This window comes from Carettochelys insculpta, chromosome 18 (assembly GCF_033958435.1).
Source record: "Carettochelys insculpta isolate YL-2023 chromosome 18, ASM3395843v1, whole genome shotgun sequence".
Lineage (NCBI taxonomy): Eukaryota > Metazoa > Chordata > Testudines > Carettochelyidae > Carettochelys > Carettochelys insculpta.
In genome coordinates this window covers 29645212-29671223 of record NC_134154.1, presented here as the reverse complement: position 1 = coordinate 29671223, position 26012 = coordinate 29645212, and the positions used below count along the sequence as shown (strand labels likewise).

At 44.9% G+C, this 26012-nt stretch overlaps 2 protein-coding genes across 11 annotated transcripts in view; one reads left to right on the top strand and one right to left on the bottom strand.

Moving 5' to 3' along the window:
- Window positions 1-5186, top strand: part of GIT2 (GIT ArfGAP 2) — a 62072-nt gene extending 56886 nt beyond the window's left edge. For 4 of the 10 annotated variants that reach the window (XM_075013095.1, XM_075013102.1, XM_075013097.1 and 1 more), the window contains 3 exons: window positions 1622-1747; window positions 3462-3525; window positions 4337-5186. In XM_075013095.1, coding sequence (XP_074869196.1) covers window positions 1622-1747; window positions 3462-3525; window positions 4337-4549 — 403 coding nt within the window. In that variant the 3' untranslated portion in view covers window positions 4550-5186. Of the gene's footprint in view, window positions 1-1621; window positions 1777-2902; window positions 3345-3461; window positions 3526-4336 lie in introns of those variants that run through there. The other 6 variants (XM_075013104.1, XM_075013101.1, XM_075013098.1 and 3 more) reach the window with 4 other exon arrangements.
- An 8453-nt stretch (window positions 5187-13639) lies between these two features.
- TCHP (trichoplein keratin filament binding) lies at window positions 13640-24901 on the bottom strand. Its single transcript, XM_075012918.1, has 13 exons — window positions 24835-24901; window positions 23823-24015; window positions 23281-23491; window positions 22913-22969; window positions 21772-21840; window positions 19702-19875; window positions 18611-18723; window positions 18252-18318; window positions 17775-17947; window positions 16563-16644; window positions 15953-16138; window positions 15440-15583; window positions 13640-14354 (listed from the first exon to the last, which is right to left on the bottom strand). The coding sequence occupies exons 2-13, from the start codon at window positions 24011-24013 to the stop codon at window positions 14322-14324; spliced, it is 1500 nt and encodes a 499-aa protein (XP_074869019.1). The 5' UTR covers window positions 24014-24015; window positions 24835-24901; the 3' UTR covers window positions 13640-14321.
- Window positions 24902-26012: the final 1111 nt, after the last annotated feature.

Below are 26012 nucleotides of genomic sequence, written 5' to 3'. Positions count from 1 at the left end.
CACTAAGTATGAAGTGGTACAGGCAAGTGAGAGTGTTGGGAGATGGCTCCCAAGCAAGTGGAGGTCAAGGGACCCTGCAGAGGCTGTGGGACAAGTGGGTTTAACCCATGGATCCCCAAACTAGGCAGATAATAGTCCCTGCCAAATTCACAGCTGTGAACAGCACAGCATGGACCAGGAAATCAGACCTCCCCAATGAAATCTACCTGTCGGAGCAGGGGAAGTGAGGGAGGAACAAGGTGCTCCAGCTGAGGGGATCCTGTCATGCACTAGGCTTCAGCAGCTAGGTTGCCAAGCTCGGGAAGGGATGGAACTTCTTCCCCTCCGTGGCTGCTCTTAGAGGCTGATCGGTGCCACCTCTGGGCACCTCCCTCAGCTCCAGGAAGTTCCATGACTGCACTTGCTTCAGAGCGTCTTGTAGCCAGAGATGAAGGTGGGTCTAATCTGCCCTGTGTTCCTGGGCACTCGTAGCTGCCAGTGCAAGGGAGGGACAGGATTTCCTCTTCCCCTGCTTGGTTGCTAGGAGGGTTCAGTCCCACCCCCAGGTACCTCCTCCTTTGCCTGGAGAAAGCTCTGTGGCTGTGCTGCCTTCAGAGCCGTGCACAGGAGTGATGGTGACAGTCCCCTGATCTCCCTACCCTCCTGGGTGACCCATGACTACAACCCACTGAGATTTCCATGTAAACAACTGAAAATGTGAAATTGACTAATTTAAAAACAATTCAAACTTAGTCCTGTCTGACAGCCACTCTTGTTGTTTGCTCCCAGGGTTCATACAGAGGGGAGATGCAGTATAACATTTAAAATAAGCATATTAGTTATTTGTATATTTTACCAATAACAATAGTTGAGACACACCAAAACCATCCAGAAGAAAGAACCACAACATGTTTCCTTTACTAAATTGAGCGAGGATACTTAGTAAAGAACAATATTTTCCTTCCCCACATTTTCTTGTGCCTGAAGATAAAGGGAGTATTTTTTACACAAGGGATGTGTCTCTCTTTAGATCTGTAAATAAAACAAATGAAATTTGTAGATGCCAATGGGGAAATCTTTTGAAAGAGATAGTGATTAGCTTTGTAGAATGACATTTTCTGTCCTCTGTTATGGAGGAAAGATATTGAAGGAAAGGCTTGAAGAGATCAGAATAAGGAACAGATTTAGTTACTAAATCAGTGTGTCTTCTAGCCCATACATGGAGCACCTTGGTTATCATACTTAAGTGACTGTGGTCCTCCAAAGCATTTAGCCATGAACATAAATGCAATATTGAATTGTATTGTCTGGCTTTGCCACAGATGTGATACCGCTTGATGCATCACATAGCAGAGGGCAAACTCTATGGGAAAATAATGGAACAAATCTCTTTAACTGAATTCTGCCCTGAATGAGGCTGTTTAGAGGAGTCCCGTTTGCAAATATGTTGTTGGATAAATGAGGTTCTGAGAACTGTAATGACATGGCATTCCAAACTGTTGTTGGGGATAGTGCAAATAAAAATGATTTGCCACATGGATAATCTGAACATGAATGCTAAATATTCTCCCATCATCCTAATGAAATTCCTTCCTTTTTCTCATTCTTTTTGTTCTTTTCCTGTGCTCATCTGTCTAAATAGGCCATTAGAGCGTGCAGGCATGCTTAAGCTCAGAGATAGCCTCAGCTGTTTCAGTACACTGGTTCCATGGGCTGAGAGAGCTCCCCTGCAGACTTTGACCCTCCAGCAGCCTGATCCTACCTCCTGGTACTCTGGCCTCTGTCCCTGTCTTCCAGGCACAGTGTTCTTTCTCTATTTCTCTGCTGCTGCCTTTTCCCCTTCATGCACGTTCAACATGATGGTTTGAGGTTATGCATGTAAGGCTTCAAATGACAAGAAAGCTTTTATTAGTAACAAGTACTAAGTGTTATGAGGCCAGTTCTGTGTCCTGTGAAGTTAATAGCAGTGTTCATTCTTGATGGTACTGAGAACAGGATCAGGGCCTAGGAGTACAGCTAACAGAATCTTGAGGTTTCCCTCTGACAGCCCTAGCTTGTGTCTCTAGCCTAGTCAGTGTCAACATAATTTTCATCTCACCTTTGATGACATTCGTTGTTGCCATGTCCATGCACCGTAATTGCAGAAATAGCATTGTTTGTGTGACCTGTAACACACACAATTTATTCTTTTGGTCTAACAATCTGTTGAATACTAGAGCCCACCCCTCAGCAGGCAGGGAGCTGCTCCATCCCCACCAGTTAATTGTAACCAGTTCATTTTTTTGTAGTTTTTCTCTACTATCCAATGTAGTTCATGGAGATTTACACAAATAACATTTTGTCAACAATTTGGAATGATCAAAATTAGAGATGAGGCCTGTTAGGTTGCCATGTCCCTACCCAGGGACCCAAAACACACAATCAAGATGTCCCCCTTGTGTAGCAGCTTTCCTGCATAACTCAAATGACCTCTGTGTGTTGCTTTCAATTTTAATATATCTGTAATTGACATGTTTTTGCATGTTCAGTATTTCAGGTTAATGGAATAAGATGATTGTGTTTTCAGTCTGAAAGTGACGTTTAGATCTAGCACTGAGTGATTTTTGCAAAGGAAAAATGTTATTTTGAATGGCTCTGCCTAATAAATCTGACGTCAGTCTGCACGTACAAGGGTGTGTTTGGTTTGTTTTTTTGCTTTCAGTCCTGCACACTGAGCCAGTGTCACAGGAACACTTAGAATAGTGCAGGGGAGGGGTACTGAAAGCCAGCCACCCCTTCCTAGCTGGGAAAAGGTATGGAGCCCCAGCCCCCTAGTTTCTGCCCCTATATGCTGAGCCTGAGAGTCCCTTTGAGGTCTTAGATATGTTTTTGTGAGCCTGATGGCTCCAGTTAAAATATTGTTGACCTGTCACATTTTGAACAGGGAGATAAACCCCTCTAAAGCATGTTGTGCCACTGCTGTGAAAATGCAGAGCCAAACTCTGCAGGTTGAATACCACGACTTTGGGAAAGGTCAGTCATACACTCTTCTGTGCTATTTTCATATTATAAGCATGTATTTCCATACTTGAGTACAGATCTGGATGTTGGTATCTGACAGGATAGTGTGAGCAGCCTTCCCCCACAAACAGTATTAACCCAGGAATAGTTTAAAACTTTGATTTATCTAATGCAAACAATCTCACATCAGCTGTGAAGTTCTTGCTTTTTCTGAGCCTGTTTTAGCACAGCATTGTTGAAACACAGATATGAACATAATTTACTAATGAATGTTTCACTGGCAGCATCATCAGACTTGTGTTGCATAGTCTGCTACAGTTGTGTTTGGAGGCTGTGCTAAAATAGTGTTCGAAGATGATGTGCCATTGTTTACTAGTTTGCTTTTGGAAAAATAGTCACTAACCAGTTGAACTTCAAGAAAATGTAAATGATTTTGCTGCTTTTAAATATATGTGTGTATATATATTTGTGTCCTTTTGCAGTTATATACCATGCTCAGAAAGAATACATGTGGCAGTAACAGAAATGGCGGCCTTGTTCCCAAAAGTGAGTAGCTTTATTTCTTCAGCAATGGCCATGTTTCTTAAACGTATTCTGCTCTCAGTGTCACTAGTCTCATGGCTGTGTGAAAGAACCTTGGAAGGGAAGTTGGTACAATGGATGAAATGTTTCTGACTGGATTTGAGGCGTGGGTTTATTTGATTAAGAAAATCAACTGGGAGACTTAAAATGTCTAAACTTTTGCTCCTTTTTATTCCTCCCTGTGCTTAAGGTGTGAGGGGGTGGTGGTTTGTTTGCAATGAACCGAAAGCAAAAGATAGCTAAGTAGGAGGGAGAAATCTTACCTTAGGCAAGACAGTTGTTCTTGTCAGACTTTGCATCACCATGGTAAGTGGATAGGTTTAGTTGGTATACCAGAACTCACAGGTGGGTTGAGGTGAAAATAAGAATGTCTACAGTTCTGATAAGCCAAGGATACTTGCACCTTGCTTGAACAGCCTTACAGCTCTACCACCTTTGCTTGATCTGTCATCTCATGACTCTCATGGGTGTATTTGTCTTTAGACCACTTCTCAGGCCTTTTATAGGCAGCTTCCTGAGAGCAAATAGTCATCTCCATGTGGGTTCCCACAGGGTCTGCTTCTGCCCAGTGCCTTTTCTTGCCACATGCTGCCCTGCAATCCCTTCTTTTCCTGGTCTTTGGCAAGGGAACAGGTACTGAGCCCAGCCCACCTTGCTTACAGTAGTAGAATATGTGCAACCAATGCTAAACTCCCAGTGATTCAAAGTCCAACTAACTCCCTTCTGTATAATCCATACTAGCTAGCTCAAGCTTTGTTTGCTTTTCCCTTCCCAGAAACCCAAATCTGAGCTGGTGAGGACGTCGCTGCGGCTGCTGACTTCTAGTGCCTACAGACTCCAGTCTGAATGCAAAAAAACACTGCCCATAGAGACCTGCCCTACCACGGACATCCAGCTGGTCACTCAGCAAGTGATTCAGTGTGCATATGACATTGCCAAGGCTGCCAAACAACTGGTCACCATCACAACCAAAGAGAACAACAACTGAGTCCGGTGGGGTTTTTTAGTCGTGGCTTTTTTGGAGATTGGAGTTTAAATTTAGGCATGTAACTTCTCAGATTTGTACAAGACAGCCAAGGGGGCAAGTTAAACTTTTTTAAACTCAGTGTTATTTTTGCATGTTTTCTAACAGAACTCTGAAAGATTAATTTAACCCACTGCCTTATTTTTGTGCCTGTGTTCCAGTTTAATTACAGATTATAGTATGTTGCAAACAGCTGTGGAGTCACTATCCCCACCATTGTATCAGAGGTCCTTAGTGGAGATTCCTTGCAGCTGTATTCTGCTTTCAGATATTATGTGCGTGCGCACCCACAACTTTCACTGAAGTCAGATACACATATCTAAGGGCAGAATCTTGCCTTTTGACTGTACATCCTTGAACTGCTCTGCATCATGAATCCCCTTGAGTAACAAATTCTCTCTCAGCAGGACAGTGGACTGTGAAGGCTCCAGGTGTGTAACTGTTGAACAGTCAGTAGAATGAAGTTTTTTCTAGTCTTCCTGAGAATTGAATACAAAGTTTATATTTTCTGTTCCATATCAACTGTTGTGCAATAACAAGTCCTTTGTCTGCTGAAACCGTAGTAGTAGGCATCCAAACCTATTAAATGTTAACTGTACAAGGTCTTTGTCACTTTATCTGTTTTGGAGGGAAGCATGAGAGAAGTCATTTCATTTAGTTGTTGTCATGCCAATTTTCCTATACATTTGATGTTACTTTAGAAAGGTCCATTACTGGTTAAAACCTGTCATTTTCCTTTCTCAGACTAACTCATTCTGAAGTTTTCTACAGCATTTATTCCCACTTCATTGTCATCTTTAAGGAAGTCTTGTTTGCAGCAGTATTGTTTAGTATCTTTTGAGAAGCAGTTTCACTAAAGCGCCCTGTGATTTCTTTGAAATGGAAGCAAGGGGGCAAGTTCTAAAGAATCCACGCCCGACATCGTACATCATATTGGAATGTGAAAATTACACATCTTATAGCACCTCTCGGGAAAAGCTTCCCCAAACTGTATACAAGGGGACATTAACCTTTAAGGGTCACCCTTAATACAGAACCACTGATGTGCTAATCATCCACTTCAAAGTATTCTCAAACTGCCTTCCAGTAATTGTTTCTGTTCTTTAAAGATCATGGGTTAAATTTTCAAAAGCATTTAAGTTACCGTTTTCAAAGGTGACAGAGGTACTTAGAGCCAAGTCTTACTGAAAGTAGGTGAGGCGTGGGTTCCTATGTGACAGTCACCTTTGAAAAGGGGAACTTAAACTCCTAAGTCATGCTCTTTAAAAAACATTACTCCATACCTGCTTTCGATAGTCACAAAGCACTCTTCTGTTTGCAAGTGTACCTGTCAAAATGAGATTGTAGCTGAACTGGAACCTCTCAAACACTTTTCTCAGTTCATACATAAAAAGATGTTTACTCTCTACCAATGAGAGTATAGCCTCCCTATAGTCTGTTCAGACTAGGCCAGAATTTAGTCTTGCATTGGAAACTTAAAAGATCATGTTTTGTGATTTCTGTAGCTGTGCAGATTCTGTTGAGCTTAAAGGAAGTAGTTGAGTTACTTTTGTTGCTGAATTGAGAAGACTCAGTGCAGAAGGAATAGATATGTTGTAGGTTTTTTTCTAACTACAACATTTAGCTTTTTCCCAGTGATGCTAAACTATCAGATGACTATTGTAAACCCTGGATGTTATATTTAGTTTTTATATAAAAAACATGAAAGTATGAATTCTGAAAGCTTTTTTGCCCACACACTAGCCCCCTTCCCTTGATATAAAATACAGGGTGAACCTCTCTAGTCCAGCAATACCCATGGTCTTGGCACAGTGTTAGCTGGATTTCCACTTAAGATGCGTGTGGCCAAGCTTCCCCTTGCACCAGTCCTGGCTCTCAAACTTCTGTTGTTTAGCTCTAATTTATTCCTGTCTAAGAACTCAGTAAGCAGTTTCCCCTGAAGGCCCTAGAAGCTATAGGACCACACAGTTTGCCATATTAGTATTCTCATTGGATACTGTTAAGTGTGATATTACAGGTCAACTGATTGAGTCTAAGTAAATAAATGTTAAATCTATTTTTCTCACAAATGTTTGAGAACCACTATGTAGGAGACTGCTTACAGGACAGCAGACAGGCTACAGTATGTAGTTTTGCTAAATCGTAATTTTTTGATTGTTGGGGGGTTTTTAGAGAAAAATTTGCTGTTTTTCAGGTAAAACAAATTAAACCTTCAGAGGTTCCTTCCTATTAAAATTGTTTGTATGTGTATATTTAAACACCGAGTAAGTGCCATAATATTGTTAGTGCTGATGTAATTAACTGCTTTTAAAAAAAAAATACTATTTTGGGTTAAAAGGAAGTAAGTAGAATAATTCTGTTGCAGTCTCATTCATAAATTATTTATCCTGTCTCCATGCCAATATGCACTGACTTTAAGCATGTGGAAATGCATTTAAACATTTGATCTGAATTGTAGAAAAGTATTTTTAAAACCTATTACCAAAATTAAACCACTAACAATGGTTATGATAGGATATAGAATAACCACACCTATAGACTTCTTTGAACCAGCACAGTAGGAAGGTGAAACGTTTGCTAGTATTCACCATCAGGACAATACATGCAATTTTAATTTTTAATATATCCTGTGTGGGAAGCAGAGTACAGTCATATCTAACATTTTGTTTAAGGATATCAACTTTTTTAAAAGCTTGTTCAGTGCCAAAACTTGAAAAATCTCTTCAGGTAAGTGGCTGCAGGTTTTGCAAGTACCCGATTCAGTTAATTAGTAACAGAGAAAGTGGTGCTAGTCTATATACTACCAAAACAAAAAAGCAGTAAAGTAGCACTTTAAAGACTAACAAAATAACTTATTAGGTGAGCTTTCGTGGGACAGACCCATTTCTTCAGACCATAGCCATACCAGAAGACTCAATATTTAAGGCACAGAGAACCAAAAATAGTAATCAAGGTGAACAAATCAGGAAAAAAAAATTATCAAGGTGAGCAGATCAGAGAGTAGAGGGGCAGGGCAGGAGGGAGTCAAGAATTAGATTAAGCCAAGTATGCAAAAAAGCCCCTATAATGACCCAGAAAATTCGCATCCCGGTTCAAACCACGTGTTAATGTGTCGAATTTGAATATAAGAGTTCAGCAGCCTCTTTCCAAAGTAGTGTGAAAATTCCTCTTCAGTAAGACACAGACTCTCAAGTCATTAACAGAATGGCCCACTCCATTAAAATGTGGCTGACTGGTTTGTGGATCAGGCGTGTTTTTGTGTCTGTTTTGTGACCATTAACTGTTTGTCTAACAGACTCTTGATCCACAAATCCATAAATCGGTCAGCCACATTTTAATGGAGTGGGGCATTCTGTTAATGACTTGAGAGTTTGTGTCTTACTGAAGAGGAATTTTCACACTGCTGTGGAAAGAGAGGCTGCTGAACTCTTATATTCAAATTCGACACATTAACACGCGGTTTGAACCAGGATGTGAATTTTCTGGGTCATTATAGGGGCTCTCTTGCGTACTTGGCTTAATCTAATTAACTCCACCCCACCCCTCTACTCTGATTTGCTCACCTAACTTTTTTTCTGATTTGTCCACCTTGATTAGTATTTTTGGTTCTGTGCCTTAAATATTGAGTCTGTTCTGGTCTGGCTATGGTCTGAAGAAGTGGGTCTGTCCCACGAAAGCTCACCTAATAAATTGTTAGTCTTTAAAGTGCTACTTTATTGCTTTTTTGTTCTGCTTCAGTTACTGTGGTGTAACGAGCTGTACAGTGTGATTAAAGTGCAACCCCCCCTTCACTTTCTGTAGCTAGGTATTTTTTTAAATTTCAAACATCAGACTTACATTTCTGTTGGTAAACTGTATCTTGTCTAAATAGTTCTGTTCCTCCTTCCCCTTGGTCAGAGTAGCAAGTTCTTGCACTAAGCAGTTGTTTAGCTGGAGAGTTCTTATTACGGTACTTCCTTTGAATAAGCCAGTAGGACAGAAGTGCACTTTATCAGAATGGCACTTGGAGCAAAAGCTGACTCCACTCCACTTCACCAAACCCTCAGTTGCTCAATGTGTTCATTTTCTCCACCTGTCAACGGTGTTTGCCAGAGTAGTAAACTGGGCCCAAAGCTTGTGTAGCACTATGCTTGAGACTGGGACAGTCCCCTTTGAAAGGGTCTACACAGCACTTATAGGCCCAGGATTTGAGCTCAGTTGAGCCTGCTGCATCCCGTGTCTATACACAAATTGTGCTAAGCATTCAAGCCCTATTGCTTTTGCACAGTAGGCTTAGTCCCACTACTTGTGCTCTACCAAAAGTATCTCTCAGGCTGACTTTCATTGTCTGCTAGACCCAAGTTTGGCTGAGGGTCATTTCCCCACTCTGCACCATGAACAAAGGATGAGTGCTTTCAGTCAGTGTTAGGACTTGAGCCTGCATAATACAGTAGATGCTGAAGCTTTTGACTTGGGCTCCATGATTCAGCTATTCCTAACTGGGATTCCAGTGAATGTAGACCATCAAGCTGTGTCTGCACAGCTGCAAAACTTCTGTTGCTGGCCTGTATCAGCTGACTCAGGCTCACGGGATGGGATCAGCTCACCTCCAAAAATCTACACTGCAATTGGGCAGTCTTGCTGGGCTGCTAGTGGCCAACGTGTGTGTCTTATTGCAGTGTAGACATATTCTCAAGCCCTAGGTTAACAAACCTAGGGTCTGCTAACTTGGGTTCTAGTTTCACATTGCCATGCAAATATACTCTTGAGTGGCTGCAGGGCAGGAGCTATTAACAGACCTGGTGTACTTTCAGTACACAAAGGTGTGAGCTTTTTCATGGGGCTGGATCCCCGCTTTCAAATAACTTTTGCCCTTTGCTGTTACAGAAACGTAACCCTTTCTCTACAAAAATGCTGCACAGGAGAGTGAAAATGCCTTTTTATGAACTGTATTTGTGTAATTCTGTCCATATTGTACTCATGATTTAGCCTTTAACGTTTACTGTATTCCTATAAAGTTATTGTACAACCCATAAGTGTTAATATTGTTTTGGATTATTTGCCTGCTACTTGAGCAATAAACAGGCTTTCAAAGTGGTTTGCTTTTGAGATGTATGGGCCAAATACAAATACATACAGGATGGTACTATAAACAGTGCAAAAGGAATTAATGAAAAATCATGGAAAACAAGCATGATTCCAGGAGACTGGAAAAGGGCAAATACAGTCCCTGTCTATGAAAAGGAAAATGACAACCCAGAAACCTACAGACCAGTCAGCTTAATGTGTGCGCCTGGGAAGATAATGGCACAAATCAAGGAATCCATCTGGAAAATAAGGTGACAACACTCAGCGTGGATCAAACCAATCTGAGAGCTTTCTTTGATAGGATAACCAGCAAGGGGAGACAGTAAATGCAGTGCGCCTAGCCTTCATTAAAGCATTTAATAGTTTATTAATAAGGTCATGCAAGGCTAGGGAATGACACCATAAGAAGATATATAGAAGCTACGTGTATAACTGGCTAGATAACTGCTCTCAGAGAATGGTTATCAATGGTTCAGTCATGCTGGAAGGGCATAAGAAGGGGGGTGGCAGAGGAATCATTTTTGGGACTGGTTTTCTTCCCTGACTTTGTCAACCATTTAGATAACAGCAGATTCCACTGAAAGTGGGTGGATGATACCAAGCTGGGAGGAGTTGCAAGTGCTCTGGAAGACAGGGTCATAATTCAAAATGATCTGGACAAACTGCATTTGTCCTGGTTGAGATTCATCCGATTTACCACTTGTCCAGAGTACTCCACTTGGGGAGGAAGCAATTCTTTGGCTCTAGTATATGATGATTTGGCATCAACTGCAGTACTGTGTCCAGTTCTGGGCAGCACATTTCAAGAAACAAGGAAAAACTGGAGGGGGGCTAGAGTAGGGCAACGAGAATGATTAAAAGTCTAGAAAATGCAACCCTTCAGGGACAATTGAAAGAATTAGGTTTGTTTAGTTTGGAAAAAAGACTTAACCGTCTTTTAGGTACTTGAAAGCTATTAAGAGGAGAGAGAAAAATTGTTCTCCTTGTCCTCTGAGGGTAGGACAACAACCAATGAGCTTAAATTGCAAGAAGGCAGGTTTAGGCTGGCTATTAGGAAAAACTTCCTATGGTGGGGGCAGGGGGTTAACCCTGAAATAAATTGTGTAGGGAGGTGGTAGAATCTACATCATTGAAAATTTGAGTTCAGATAAACATCCATCAGCAACATGCAAGATAAAGCCCACCAAACCTTTTAATCTGGCAGCTCCCAGTGGCTCTCTGTGCTGCTGGCAAAGAAAGGAAGAGGAAAGCTTTGTGTGCTGCCCCTGCCCTCCAGCAAAATCTCAGCTCCTATTTGTCATGATTTTATAACATCCAAGGACATTATCGTCCCCGTGGGCCAGGGAATACACACCTTTGGCTATGAAAAATCCAAAGTCTCGCAGGCTGGCAGCAGCATTACTAACAGTCACTTTTTGACAGTTGGTTTCCCCGGTAACCTGAACTCATGACAAGGTGTTTGTATTCTAGGCCTCTGATTGGGCAGAGGTGAGGGCTTCTAGCACCTTCCACACCCCAGAGGACCTAACTGAAAACTGCAGGTACAATCATGAATATTCATTTAGAATCATGAATCATGCATGAACTCCCTGCATATAAGCAGGTGCCTCAGCCATTCTGTGGCCCTGGAGGACACAGGCTAGACCCTGCTACTCCACATAGGGAGGCGTGGCTGCATCTGCGGCGTCCACCAAGCCCTTAGGCCAGCCCAGGGCAGCGAAGATTAGCTGAAACCACCGTCTTGAGCTAACTCACTTCAGCACCGCCACTACACCTGCGGCACTGACCGGGCCCAGAGCAGCGCCTGCGCTCTCAAGCAGCAGCTCCTCCCTCAAGCGGCGCCCAGCAGCAAGCGGTCTCCGTGGGGAGGTGGCCGAGTGTCGAACTGGCCCCCCACAAGGCGGGTACTGCACGCTCAGCTGCCAATCCCGGAGGCCGCCATCTTACCATCGCCTCTACCTGCGCATCGCTACTCTGACCATTGGCTTCTTCAATTATCTGACAAGACATACCTACCAGATTGGACTTCTCACCTCGGAATACGTAACTTACCTGGACTGACATTTTACACCTGGGACATCGGGGCCCTCAAAGGGGGAGTAGGGGTTGCGTCCCTATGCTGTGCCGGCCCGATGGGGTCAGCACAGTACCCAAGGGCCTGACCCTCAGGGCCGGGCCTAAGAGCCCAGGGTATTCAAATACAGCACATTTAATTGTTAATCGTTATTTATATTAGTGTTGTCCTTATAGTACATATTGAAGTATTTATTAATATTTAGGAAGGTATTAGCTGTCACCCTGTTTTACCTATATATTCCTCCATTTATATATAATTGTGAGTGAAGACTCGGCCTCCTCACCTCCCACAGGCTGCCAGCACAGTGCTTCCTAGAGGAGAGCTAAGGCCTCCCAGGAGCAACTTATAAATAAAGCCCACAGGGGGAAACGGAAGGCCTCCCACAAATAGGGGAGACAACCTTGACCACCCCTGGGTTTATATTTTGGGGCAGGTGTAGTGCCCTGCCCCTGGTCAGGAGCGGGGGTTTGCACCCCTCACTCCGCCTGTATATGTTGGCAGCAGGGATCTTAAACTTCTAACCCTTTATACCCTTCCCTCCTCAATAACATTTATTTTTGCCTTCGGGTTCAATAAAAGTCTTAACTGCATTCAGGAACCATCACTTCAACAATGTATCTAGTAAGTTTATAGTTATTATTAAGGGTTTTAAGTAAGGTTAGCTTGTTGTTTTGATAGTTTAATAAAATAATTACTTTCGTTTCACGCACTTGTACCTTGTCCTTGGTCTTTCCTCGCTAGCCACTCCCCGCTGGGAGGCTTGGGCGGGGTCTAGTGCACACTCAGGTGGGGCTCTCCTGCCTGGGTTTGCAGCAGGGAACTGATTGGATCCTGGGATCTGTGCCAAGAGGCTTGTGACCTCCTTCTAAGGGCTTATTTTAAATTACCACCTGTCCAGAAAAAAGCCCAGCACTATTGGCTGGAAACCAGCCCACACAAACAGATTGTACTGGGGTCAGAGACAGCTTTCCACCCCTCCTCCTGCAAGAGGTCCCAGCTACATGGAACAGCCAGTTGGCTGGTGCTGCTGGCAGGGGAGGAAGCCTGCCTGCAATGCTGCTAGGTAAGCACCTTCCAGCCATAGCCTACCTCTCATGCCCAATTCCCTCCTGCACTGTCTCGCTCCCGGATCCACTTCTGGACCCTGCAACAGGTCTCAATCCCCTCCTTCATCCAAGCTTCTCTCAGACCCCTACACCCTCTCCTGCACCCCAGGATAGCAGCACAGTAAGGGGTAGATTAGAACTAATGTAATGCAACCCTAACTTTTTACTTGGGATTTTTGCAACTTGTGCTCCACCTCACGCCCCAGTACTGTGTTCATACCAATACTGGGACTTTAACAATCAAACCAGGGATTTCACTCTGTTCCTTAACTGAGCAGTGGGGTAAGAACATCTGACAGTGTTCTCCTCTGCTGATAGCTGGTAACTTTACATGTGATGGAGTACAGTAGGTTAGCAGGAAGAGTTGGTTAGACACATCAGCCAGTGCCCCATGCCTCAACAGGTTTACCCTCTGATTCTAACAGTAGACACTAGCTGTAATGTCATTTAAGAGCTCTGAACCTCATTACTTAAGGTACACTGGGTAGGAAGAGGGAGAGAATCACTTCTCCCGTAAGTATGTTCTTCCAGTCTGGAAGGTAATGAGAGTTAGGGTCGGTTTGTGTTCTGGGGTCTATTGTTGTTTGAAAGTGGGGCTTTTCTTTAAAGAGCTGGGAGTGTCTCGTTTCAAAGCAGCAATGCCCATTGTTAAAGCTAGTACTGTACTGTTCACTAGAAAGCTGGCCATGTGCACACCCAATGCAGAAATACCTTTCTGAACCTGAGATGGTATGTGAGAACTCCAGCCAGGAAATCTAAAAAAGACAAACATTTATTGAATTCATTAAAGGCCTAGGACCTATATGAAACTTGAGTCAAGAACTGACATACTATGGCACTACAATCCTCACAGGGTTTTACAAACATGGGAATGAGGATGCACAGGAAGGACAACAGCTGTGTTTCTGAGCAAACATTAATTTGGGTTAATATAGGAATCATCACTAAAGAAACACCTTTGGCTACAAACAGCAACAGGAGGTGGTTTAGTATACTTGACTCAACCGGGTTGCATCAGTCAAGAATACACGCAGATATTAAAGCTTTTTGCATATTTACGTTTTCATCACTATTTTGCCTATTTGAAGTGTAGTTGGACCTTCAACTTTGCTATATCATGTCACTTCCCAGCTTCTAAACAGTGGAAGTAGCTGGTATGACATAAGAGCCCTCTCTACACTTAGGATGATATTTTCAAAGCAAACTCCATTAGCCTACCTCTGCTGCTCCTACATTCAATGGACATTTGATCTTGACTTCAATGGGAGAACATGGACAAATGCTTTTGGAAATGTCACCCTTCGTTCGCTCTGAGCACTCTTCCATGTTTCATGGACTATTCCTGACAATTTCATGACAACAGTACCTTGATTGTTTTAGAAATACTCCACAAAATCCTGATCTTTCGTAACAAGCACGTAGGCTGCAACACTGAGTCCTTCAGACTGATAGTCACACCTCAGGACTGACTTGAGGTCAAACAGTCTCAGGTCCAGGCTGTTTTTGGACGACCATAGGTCTGGAAGAAAAACAGCAAGAAATGCCATAAGAAATTTATACCCAGAATTAAACTCCCAAGTATGTACTATTCCCTGTGCTGGTGCTTTTGTGGACAAGCTGTAACTTGCAATTCTATTTTCTACAGCAGGTACCATGTTCTATTAATAGAGAAAACACCCTTGATTGAAAGCCACCAGTGACATGGATAGCAGGAATGTTAACATGGTGGTTTAATTGTTTTAACTCCACGCTTACCACCCAGCCTGTCAGGGGTTGTGCTGCCTGAGTCACCAGTGCCTCTAGGACTTGGGCTTCCCCCTCCTGGCATGGCCAGTAACCCCTAGGTTAAACATACCCATGAGCTTCATTTCATCCTCCCCAGAGGATGGTCACTCAGCAAAGAAAATAAGAGTGCCAAGCAATGAAAGGCTCTTAAAGGTTACCATCGCTGCTGTAGCAACTCTAAGCTCACTCTGCCCTATTATTTAGAATTAGAAGCCAGCTGGCATTGGACTGGTGGGGTTTTTTCTGGGCATGTAAGAAATTTTCCAACACCAGTTTAATTCAAATGCAGCCTTCCTGTTGCCAGCATACTAACAGGGTCCTGCTTCTGTTGCAGCTTTACTAGATTCTTGGACAGAGAAGGGGGATGTTGGGAGCAGCCACCTAAAACATTAGATCCCCTGGTGACAAGCACACCCTAGTGCATGGCTGAGAACTAAGGCTATGCTATGAGGCAGTTGTGAAAGATAGGGCTGTGAAGACATAAAATGACCATTGCAGAAAACAGGGATGGCAACATGAGACAATACTTGACCCTTCCAGACACAGGCCCCCTTTCATTGGATTACTCAAGGGACATAATGAGAATGGCATTGTGGCAGAGTACTGACATTCCCTGCCCCTCCCAGAGTCACTGTTCCTGTGCAATGACAGAAAAGGAGAATTTTCAGGAGCAAAACCTCTGCCCAGCTCAGGAGCAGGTCAGACTCTTCCTTCTTACTCTCTAAAGCACCCTGACCTCCACTGTCAAACACCAGGCCCTGTGGGGAGATGCAATATGAGCATGATTCCATCTGTCTTGCCAAAGACCTTGCTCCTTACCTTCCTGTGATAGCCCCGCTCAGTCATGCGCTTGGCCTCTTGCTGCACTAACTCCTCACAGCATTGCTCTGCCAGCCTGGCCTCTTCTTCCTCCTCTTTCTGGCGGCATAACTCTTCCTGCTCTTGGAGACGACGCTCCGTAAGCTGAGTATTTAAGGATATGACATTAAAGTGAGATCACTGGTAAAGAGATCCACACTAAAGAAATGGATGGAAAGGTCAGGATTCAAAAGACTGAAACAGCATCAGAATCATCTTCATCAATTGAGTATCTTAGTTTGGAGCTGGGAGGTTACCCAACTAAGCCCAAGTTACATCTGCTTGCAGTTGTAGACTCTACTTCTCTTAGCTACATGGGGAAAGCTGCTGAGAACCTTGTTCTGTCATTAAGGAATAGAAGAACGTTTTTCCCATGCATGAAATCTAGCAAAACCAGCAAAGGAAAGCAGATTTGCTAACAGCATCCTAGACGACCAACCCAACATGCAGGTCTGATGAAGACCTGGTCTCTACCTGGGACTCCAGCTCCTGCTTGCGAGCTGTTTTCAATTCCTCCTCTTCCTCTCTCTCTCGTCGAGTCAGGTCTTTTGCCTCCTCAAGCTCCCTAATCAGCTGTTCACGGTACTTTACAGATTCCTCTTGGGCATGTCGATTTAGCTCCATCTTCTCTTGGATCTGATGCAGTCTGCCTGCAAGGACCTATTTAGAGTAAGATGGGAGATGAAGAGAAGAATAGGATAAATAGACAGAAAGAGGCCACACTCAAACCAAACTAAGCAGATCTCAGTCTAGTGACAGTGTCTAACACGCTAGCCACTAGCCACATGGGGCTCTTTGACCAGCAGGCTTGAATAATACCTATATTTTAAGACTAACATGGCTAGTTAGCTATAGCAGTAGGTATAGTAGTAGTATATTGGCTACTGCTTCAGAGCTGGTTGGACACAATGGATCTAACCAGTTAACTCAGTCCTCAAAGTACACTGAGACAGCAGAAAAGTCCACCCCTCAGCACACAGGTAACCAGTAGGTCTTACTGTGCTTCTATTTATTCTATGCCAATATACTAGTATGAAAATCCCAGTTTCAGACAGCACACTAATGGCTTTAGAGAAGGCACCACCTCATTCATCAGTCTGTCTCTGGCCTTCCTCTCTCTTTCCCATTCTTCTTCTCTCTTTTCCCACACTTGTTTAGCTTCTTCCCTAAGGGGAGGAGTGGAAGAGAGAGAAAGGCAGTTGATCTCCAGCATTATTGTTTGCACTAAAAAGGGGAACATAGAAGCATTCAATGCCTTATTTCCTACAGCCCCTCTAGTTTACCTGTGTATGCAGACAATTGTAGAAGAATACGTAAATACTTGCTGGTTCTAATCCTTATGGTTAGGGGTGTGCCTGCTTCTACTAGGGATGGGAAACCAGGGAGGGCCCTGCCAGAAAATGTAGTTTGTAAAGCTTCTCTTTTGCAACAGGATATTTAGCAGGGAAACTTCCTCTGCCCCAGACTTGTCTGGGCATGACATGTCATATTGACTCCTGGCTTTCACTGAGCCAAATTCTGCTCCCACTCATACCCCATGGAAACTTCATAAAGCTCAGCAGGATTGCAGGGGACATCCCTATCTCTTGAGAAGCAAAAGAAACAACAAACAACTTTAGAAGTCATACTTAGGCCACAAAACCCACTGATGAGAGAATCCCATTGACAATCCATTACAGCAGGGTTGTGACATTTGTGACTAACGTTCACAAATTCAATTATTTGAAAGCGGCCACCGCCTCACTGGGGCCCCAGGTGAGGAGCACCAGTGGTGGCCACCTTGCTGGGGCCCCGGGGCAAATGACATTCGTGAGGATTCTCAACACTGAACCCTCGCACATGTTGCACTTCTAAAAAATAGCTGTTCCCTGTTTATTATCTGTAGCAAGACAGAAGGATTATGGAATCACTCCCATCAAGGAAAAAGGAGAAGGTCTCAATGCCCTTCAACCAAAAGACTGTCCTGTCAGCTTAATATCTATCCTTGTGTTATTCCCACACTGTGACTGGATGACCAAACCATTCACCTTAAAAAATGGAAAGTTAAAAAGGACCTACAATGCACTCAAGCTACTTCTGTTATGCAGGTTTTGCCTCAAATCAAGCCTTCCTTCTAAGACTGAAAAACTAACTAGGAAGCCAGAGAAGATGGTGTCTTGTTGTCACTTCTCCACCTGTTTGAATCAACAAAGTAACATGTACAGAGTTCTACCACCTTAGAGGAATTTTTTTTTTAAAAGAGGATCGTTCACTGTATTAAAGCTCTCTCCACAACTGAGAGATGTGTCAGACTCACCTAAAAACAGTCTCCAGTTCTGCCTCTCGCACCTTTTCTAACTGGAGCTGTTCTTCAATTACACGTTTCATCCACGCAGCATCTGCAACAGCCTGCTCGCGTCTAGCAGAGTGGAGGCGTTGGTCCTCATCTTCCTTTTCTAGAAGAGCTAGTAATATTTGCCTGTCCATCTCCTAGAGGAAAGCCAGAAAAGTAACACATGCACAGCAGGTTTACAAACCAGATTGCAAGTAAAATTCTTTATGTGCACAAATATGCAGATGGATGTCAGGACTCGTTATAGATTAGAAGCTCGGAACAGAACAGATTCTCTACATCACTCCATTTCCTCTTGCTCTAATGCCACTATGAAAGGAGCCTCATAAGGCTCCAGGCAGTCAAGCCATACGCAAACAAAATAATCAACATGCGGAAGCAGGCGTTTTTAGTGCAAGAAGGGTATATTATCTAGAACAGTTAAGTGATCGCTGGTCTTACCAGTTCCTGTTGTATCTGTTGTGCACGTCTCTTTAGTTGGGCATTATACTGATGTCTCAAAAAGCGACTAGGAGAAAAGGATACAAAACCGGAGTAGCACGAAAGTCTCATGTTCTTACCAACATTCAGAAAAGCAAACCGTGACTAATCTAAGCATCACTGCGGAGCAGTTCTCTTAATGTGTTAGTGCAATTTTTTTCTATCTATTTAAAATACTAGCCCACCCATTGCTCTGGGCATTGCCATATATGCAATATTAAGGAAACTAACGTTTGCAGCCCCCACACAGTGCATACTACCATGGACCCAAGAATGGATTTCTCCCAAAACCCACAGCACTGAACTACACCCTATCATACCCAAGCTCCAGCTTTTTCCTGCATGCTTCCATTTGCTTTCTCTCTTCTTCCAGCTCCTCCAGCTCCCATTGCTGTTTCAGTAAATTCTCTTGCTCCTTCTTCAGTTTTGTTGCCTGTTAGTAAAGGAACAGCATCTCAGGGAGCTAAGGCCTCCAACATCCCCCATCTATTCTCAAAGCCTTTGTAGTTGGAGGGCAAAAGCAGCACACTGAACCAATTACACAGTACAATCTTTTATTTTCCTGTCAGCACTGGAGCAGCAGCTGCAATTCTCTTCATCTGGCACTTCCATTAGAACAGGGTTAGTTCTTCAGGATGTACTTTTCAATACAATAAGTATTTAAGTCTGAAGCTTTAAGTCCGCAGCTGCTTCAGAGACTACCTGGCCCTCTGATAGAAAGCGCTACCTATAAAAGCCTGAACTTTCCGGTCCCAGTGGGAAATAAGGAAAGGGAATGAAAACAAAAAATCTTCCTCACCTGCAAGTGTTGTCAGGTATTGCCAGCTTGCAGCATGAAACACTGAGCAGAATGCCTCTCAGGAGGCAGCTGTCACCCCACCTCAGAATTGAACCTCTGTACCTACAGCTGTGGCATGTTTTACTGCTGGGTGTGAAATGACAAATGGACTCCTTTTCAAGCAGTTTCTCTCAGGTATGGTAAAGATCCCACACTAATTTCACTTCTGCCTTAATGTGAGAGAATATTGGAGACAAAACGAGGAACTCCAGCTGGAAAAAGGCCTTCAGGCTGCAAGTTACCCTGTTCTTAAAATTACCCTCTTTCTCTGAGGCCATGGATGAAATTGGGGTGCTCAGGTATGTATGGAGGAACACATGAAGGTCAAAGGTTTAATTGCACTGAAAAATTCCAGCTCAGGTAGAAGTAAGGAGCCATCAGCAGCAGAAGCCACAACTAGCCAGCCCTGCTTCTTCACATCAATGTTGAGAGAAACATTCAGCCAGAACCATAACACTGGCCTGTCTTCTAGGACTTCATGATGGTGGATTCAGAACAAACCCCCTGGTGTCTCCCATGTGAACCGGAGGCTATCAACTGCAGCCTACTTCAGATGGGGAGAAACTCAGTTACCTCCATTTCCCGGAACTTCAGTTCCTCCATTTGCTGCAGTAATCCCTCAGCTCGTTTCTTCTCTTCCAGGCGCCTCTTTTCTTCCCCTTGTTTCATTCTTTCCAGCGCTTCCCTTCGGGCAATTTCATATTCATTTTCATACCGTCTTTTTTCTTCTGTTTCAGTTGCTTCTTGCTAATTGAGCCCAAGGAAAACATTCAATGTCATCACTAATTCATGACCAATTCACATGTTTTTCATCTAGTACAGTAGATTTTATATAGAGATATTCTAACACTTTAGAAGTCTGGTTTAATCAGTCATTTCAGTAAATAAGACCTGTATTTCAAATGGACATTCAGACACGCCTGCTTCCCTTGATTCCAACTGGAAATGTAGCTACTCATTTTTTACATTAATTCTAAGCCTTACACATTCTAGTGGGGTCAAAGAGACAATGCTGAAATGCAGCCCTCTATCTGAACTGATGTTGAATAATCAGTGTGATGGTGACAGACCAGTTTCTAGCTCATGCCTATGTTTCACTGAACCCTGACAGATACACAGCTGGAAACTAGCCTGGCTCACAAGTGCTGCTATTGTTAAGATAGACAGAGTTACAAGAATGTGTTTGGACTTTATGAAATCCTTGTAGGATGCACCAAGTATTCAGCTTATGTTTGTACCCCACGTTATAATACAGTAACATTTAAACATTTGCTGTACAACTGAAAACGCCCACACTCTGAAGAGAAGCATTACGGAGCGCGAGATCTAATTTGCCGCACAAAGTGTCATCTCCTGTTCAACAGAAGACCTGTAGATACCAGACAAACCTTTGGACATCAGTGGACAAAAGATTTTGTTGCTTGCTCCCTCCACACCCACAAAAAGGAGATGGGCAACAGCTTGAACTTTGTGGGGAAGGGAGTAAAGATTTCTGCCAGAAAGAAGTAATTATTAATATGGTGCTGGGACTTCAGAAAGGGCGGCCATTTAGCTGGGTCAGCCCTAACAGATAGCGAGAACTTACACATTATGGCAGAGTCTATCATTTTTTGGAAACTAAGCTATTATAACTTATCTGTGTATGTTTACTTACTTCAAGCCTCTTAACTCTTACTTCCTTCTCTTAGTAAATCTTTACTTAATTTATTAGCAGACTGGCTACAAGCATTGTGTGTGGTAAGAAATGTTAAGGTACAGATGACCTTGAGTAAGCAACAGGGAGTAACCTAAATATTCTTGTGATTTTTTTTTGTGTGTAAAGCACCAGCCAGCACAATGGAAAGTTTGCCTGGCTGGCATGATAGAGTGCCTGAGGAAATTGCCAGTGACTCCATGTTGAAATTGGCACAGTGCCTGAAGAGTACACACTTGACATCTGGTTGATGAAATCTAATTGTAGAACATATAAACTAGGTCACAAATTCCAAACTGGCTGCAACAATCTGCCCTGAAGTTGGCATCCATACCCATGAGACTCTCCAAACAGCCTGACAATACATTTTAATTGCCAGCCTAGCCATCTACTGTTGGCTGCATTCAAACTAACCGAAGATTTAAATAAGACTCATCTTATTTTGATATCTGAAGCTGCTAAGTTTGACAAAGTTCTTAAAGATGTGTTCACATGGGTACTGCATTTAGCTCTTCTAGGTTGGAACAGAGCCTTGGTGTTACCACAAACCAGGCACTGTGTTTTGTCTATTAAGCAGTACTGCTGATTTTATAATTATTAGGCAAACAAACCAGAAATAAAGACGGAAAGGAGATTTTTGTATAGTGGGCTGAGAAGATGAAACATAATTAAAGATAATGTCTACATGATAAACTGAGGCACCAGTACACACAAACTCACAATTGATATCTGGCAGTCCCTTCCACCTCTGACAATATTAATACCTACACATAGTAGGTGGAAGGTTTGTAAGTCTCCAGAGACAGCAAGATTTCCGAAGCAGAGCTCAAATAGAATGAGCAGCCCTTCCACCCCACCCCAAGAAAGCCAAAATAGTATCTATTCTTACATTTCAGAGTTCTTCCTGCACCTAGCAGTTACAATAATTCATTTGAGCAATCCCAACATACCTGCTTTCTTTCTGTTACCTGATCGCCCCACGCATTTATCACATGCTTCTTGTGCAGCTCTGATTCAATCTGGAGGAGTGAACATACAATCAACTAGGAAAGTCTGATCTCCCATTCTGTACTTTATCACAAGACACAGGCACTAAGAAACTATGATGTGCACTGTTACAGGTCTGTAGACGGGGAGAAACAGCTAACTAGTAAGCATCGCATTCCCAACCAACCATCTGTTCTACGGTAGCCCACATTGCAGCAGCAGAGTCCCATGAGTTGGCTGTCGAGGAGAGTCTCAGCCTTCAGAAGAGGAAACTATGTGTGTGGCTCAGTTGAGAAGCTGGTGAACGTCTTTGGCCAAGGAAGGTTGGATAGGAACCCATTCATGCACTCCTACCTAAGCCATAGAGGTCACTGTTAAGGATCAAACAGCAGCGTGAAACAGTCAGCAGCAAAACGCCTTCCAGCAGATTTGCCTACAACTCCAGAAATGAGCTTTTATACCAGTGGTTGTTTTACAGCCAACAGTGAGATGCTCCTTCTGCCATGGCCTGAACATACAATTTATATAGCCTTTGCTAGCCCTAGGATTCATGTAGCAATTCCAGTCACAGGACTAGTTGGGAATAATCACAAAATGTTAAAGAATATAACAATAAACAGGCACTGTGGAAGGCCAACAGAACAAAGGCTAAGAAAGCACTTCCGTGTTACAGGAAGCAATTTTCAAGTCCCTTAGGAAGTTCATTCCACAGACTTTCACTGGAACTTAGGTTCCAAAATTGGATGAAATGGGTAAAATTAGCAAAATCATCTACACCTATTGTACAAGGCAAGAGCCAAGTATTTGAGACTCTTGCTGTCTTACTATTTTGTTGCATTGGCAGCAACCTCACCCCAGAAGGAGGAGGTTCTACCATAGTGACTTCATCTGAGGGTCTGCAGAGTTAGTCATGAAATAAAGAGGTTTCTGCGTAGTTAGAAAAAGAACATGCCTCTGTAGGAGTGATGATACAGAGCTCTTAGGTGGCTGAACCCCCCCCCCTTTTTTTTTTTTGGATTGACATCTGTAACTTAGTATTTTAAAAATCTAAAGCTTGATTTAGTACACTCAAAGCAACAGTGAAGTGACTCCAGTAATTATCACCTCTCGGAGTTTGATATTGTTCTTCTTCCAGTGTTCATACAGCAGCTCCTCAGCAACCTAACAAAAATCCGTGAGAGACAGACCACATCAGAATAGATCATATTTTAAAAAGGTATTAGAATATCCCAAAAATATCAGCTAATTGTGATCAGGATTGGGAAATACAGCATTAGACAATCACCCCAGACAACTAGAGGAACACATCTTTGGAATGTTACTAGAGCCACTTTTTTAAAAACTTTAGGAGAGAAATAACTGTTTCCTGCGCCTCCACCCCAGGTTTGAGAGTGACAGAAGGGCACACCAGCTCAGCCTAAGAGTTGCCCCATCCCGGTCTTACACATCTCAGACCACTTCTCACAAGTTACCTTTCTCCGACGCTCTTCTTTAGCAGATTTCAACTCTTCGCTTCTCTCTCTGATCTTATTCAGATCAGACTCCTTGTTCAGTCTCAGCTCCCTGAGTTCTGCTGCTAGCAATTCACGTTCTTCATACAAAAGTTTCCTAAGTTGTTCTCGTCTCTGCTCCAAGCTGACTTTTTTTTCCTCCTTCATTTTCTCATGGTGATATGCATTCATGCTAAGGAGACAAACACAACAGAAAGAAGGATTAAGCATCAAACCCAGAATAAGATAGTCTGCAAACCACAAGGCAGATGGCAGGACGGGGAGGCATATGTCCGACTAATGATACAGATAATTGGCTGTTTCAAACCTCCTCAGTTCACCAAGAGTGTACCTGCCAGTACCCACTGTTTCTCATACACATTCTGCCCTTGTTACACAAAGATGATACCCCAAGGCCTAGTATCCCAGAGCCCAGAACACAAACCACAGAGCCAAAAGCGTCTGTGATAGTGAGCCCCTGTTCTCCACCACTCACTCTCCCTCCCTGCCTCATCCATTATTACCTCTGCTGGTAGGACTGCCGCGAGCTCCACTGGCTCTGCTTGGAGCTGCAGACTCCAGACTGCTGGAAATAGCGGCTGTGCAAATCCCACTGCTGTCGTCGCTGGGCCTCCTGCTCTCGCTGATGCACAATTCTCTTCTCCAGAGCCCTGCTACGGCTGTGCCAGAAGGAGGGTAGTGTAGGCAATGCCATCTCTGCAACACAAGCATAGGCATGTCACCTGGGCCTCACCCTTTAACCCACTCTCTGCACTGCCCCCTGAACCCTGCCACCCTTGACACCAATACCCCTGCTCCTCAGCCCTCTCCCCATTCCTTAGCGCACTCCCCAGCCCTGCCACCCCATGTCCCTGCTCCTCAGCCCGCCCCCATCTCTGAACCTGCTGCCTGGCCCTGAGACACACAGCCCCCTCCCACACCACTCCCATCTAGCCATGCCACTTTCTGCCACCCCACATCCTGCCCTTCGGCCTGCTCCCACACAGCCCCTCCGGACCTGACACTCCCCATACTGGTACTGTAACCCACATACCTCTGTGTGGGTCACTGCCCCACGTAGTGATACCGAGACCACTTCACAGAGAAAGTGTCCTCGACAGGCCGAGAGTCAGCTGGCCCTTAGCTCCAGCTGGAGAGGCCCCTGCACTAGGCTCCAGAGGTCCCAGATTCGAGTCTGCCTGTGAGAAGTTACGGTACTGCTGCCCCTCGGGCTGGTCCCCAGCTCTACCGCCCCACACCCCTGCTCCTCAGCCCCACTGTGAGCCCGCTGCCTGGCCCCGACACCCGGAACCCGCACCCACCTCCCCACCCCAGGCCGCGGGTGCCCGGCCCGCTCCCACCCCGGTCCCACCTCCCCACCCCGCCACTCCCCAGGCCGCGGGTGCCCGGCCCGCTCCCACACCACTCCCCACAGGCCCGGCCAGCCGCCGGACGGAGCAGCGGCCGCCTTGCTTCTCCGGCCGGGCGCACGGGGCCGCCCGAAGCGACGCTGGGCTGCCCCCGAGCGGCCCTTACCGACAGAGCCGGCGAGAGAGCTCCGCTTCGAGCGGCGCCCGCCAGAGAGGCTGTAACGGCTTCCACACTTCCGGCCTCCGCCGCGCAGCACCATGGCAACCCTTCCGGGCGGGGCTACGGGCGCCCTCGAAGGACACGCTACCCCTGAGTGCGCAAGGAGGCGAGACGACCTTGGTCCCGCCCCCTGGTCCCCAGGCCGGCAGTGCGCCCCGTGCGCGCGCGTAATGGCATTCTGCAGCCTCACCGCCGTGCAAGCCTTGCACGCGCGTGTGCACGGGGACCCTTCGTGCAGCCTCCACTCACACCCTTTCGGTGCGTATAGTGTTTGCACGCCCACGTGCGGCCTTTGCACGCCCCTAGGCGTGTATTTGCATTTTGCACAGCAAACAAACACAAGGAAATCCGGCCCTGGGTAGGTGACCAAACCCTGCCAGAGCCTCCCAGCCGTGCAGGACCCATTTCTTAGGTCATGAACGCTGAAGGTGCTGGTCTCTGCAGTGCCCGGGACTGCCTGTTGGTTTTGCAGTTACAGCAGGGATGGGTAGTAATTTGTGATACGGGAGTGCACCCCGGTTTTGGTAAGTGGTCGAGGGCCGCACTTTTCTCTGGAGGGATGCGCTGGGTTTGGGACGGAGGTGGGGTGCAGCAGGGAGCTCAGAGCAGGAAGTTGTGGGGTCTTGAGTGAAGGAGTAGAAGGAGGAGCTGGGGCGGGGGATTGATGTGCAGGGCCCGGGAGCGGGTATAGATGCAGGAGAGGATTCTAGTCTGGGGAAGGGGGGCTTCCAAAGGCAGCAGCACTCTCAGGCGGGCTTCCTTGTCACCCAGCAGCCCCAGCCCACTGCCTGTTCCATGTGGTGCTCTTCCCTGGAGACAGGCAGGGTGCTCACCCCAGCAGCATCTCTCAGCGCCTATTGTCCAGAAACCAGCCAATGGCCCCTGAGAAATTGTGCTGCACTGCCCGCACCCCCTGCAAAATCTCTCAGCTCTCAGAGGCCCATTTCCAGCCAATAGGAGCTGAGATTTCGCTGAGACTAGGGGCAGAAGGTGCAACCAGCCAATGGGAACTGAGAGATTTTACAGCTGCTGGGGCAGCACCCAAAACTCTCTCCCCTCTGCAGGCAGGGGCAAGATTAGAAGACTTGGCGGGCAGGATCTCAACTGCCCCGGAGTTACAGACC

What these genes read in the sequence shown, in the direction of transcription:
- TCHP (XM_075012918.1), bottom strand. Translation starts at nt 24,013, where the DNA reads ATGGCATTGCCTACACTACCCTCCTTCTGGCACAGCCGTAGCAGGGCT. An exon ending in CGGCAGTCCTACCAGCAGAG is followed by an intron (nt 23,492 to 23,822) that starts GTAATAATGGAT and finishes TTGTCTCCTTAG; the next exon opens with CATGAATGCATATCACCATG. An exon ending in AAGAAGAGCGTCGGAGAAAG is followed by an intron (nt 22,970 to 23,280) that starts GTAACTTGTGAG and finishes GATTTTTGTTAG; the next exon opens with GTTGCTGAGGAGCTGCTGTA.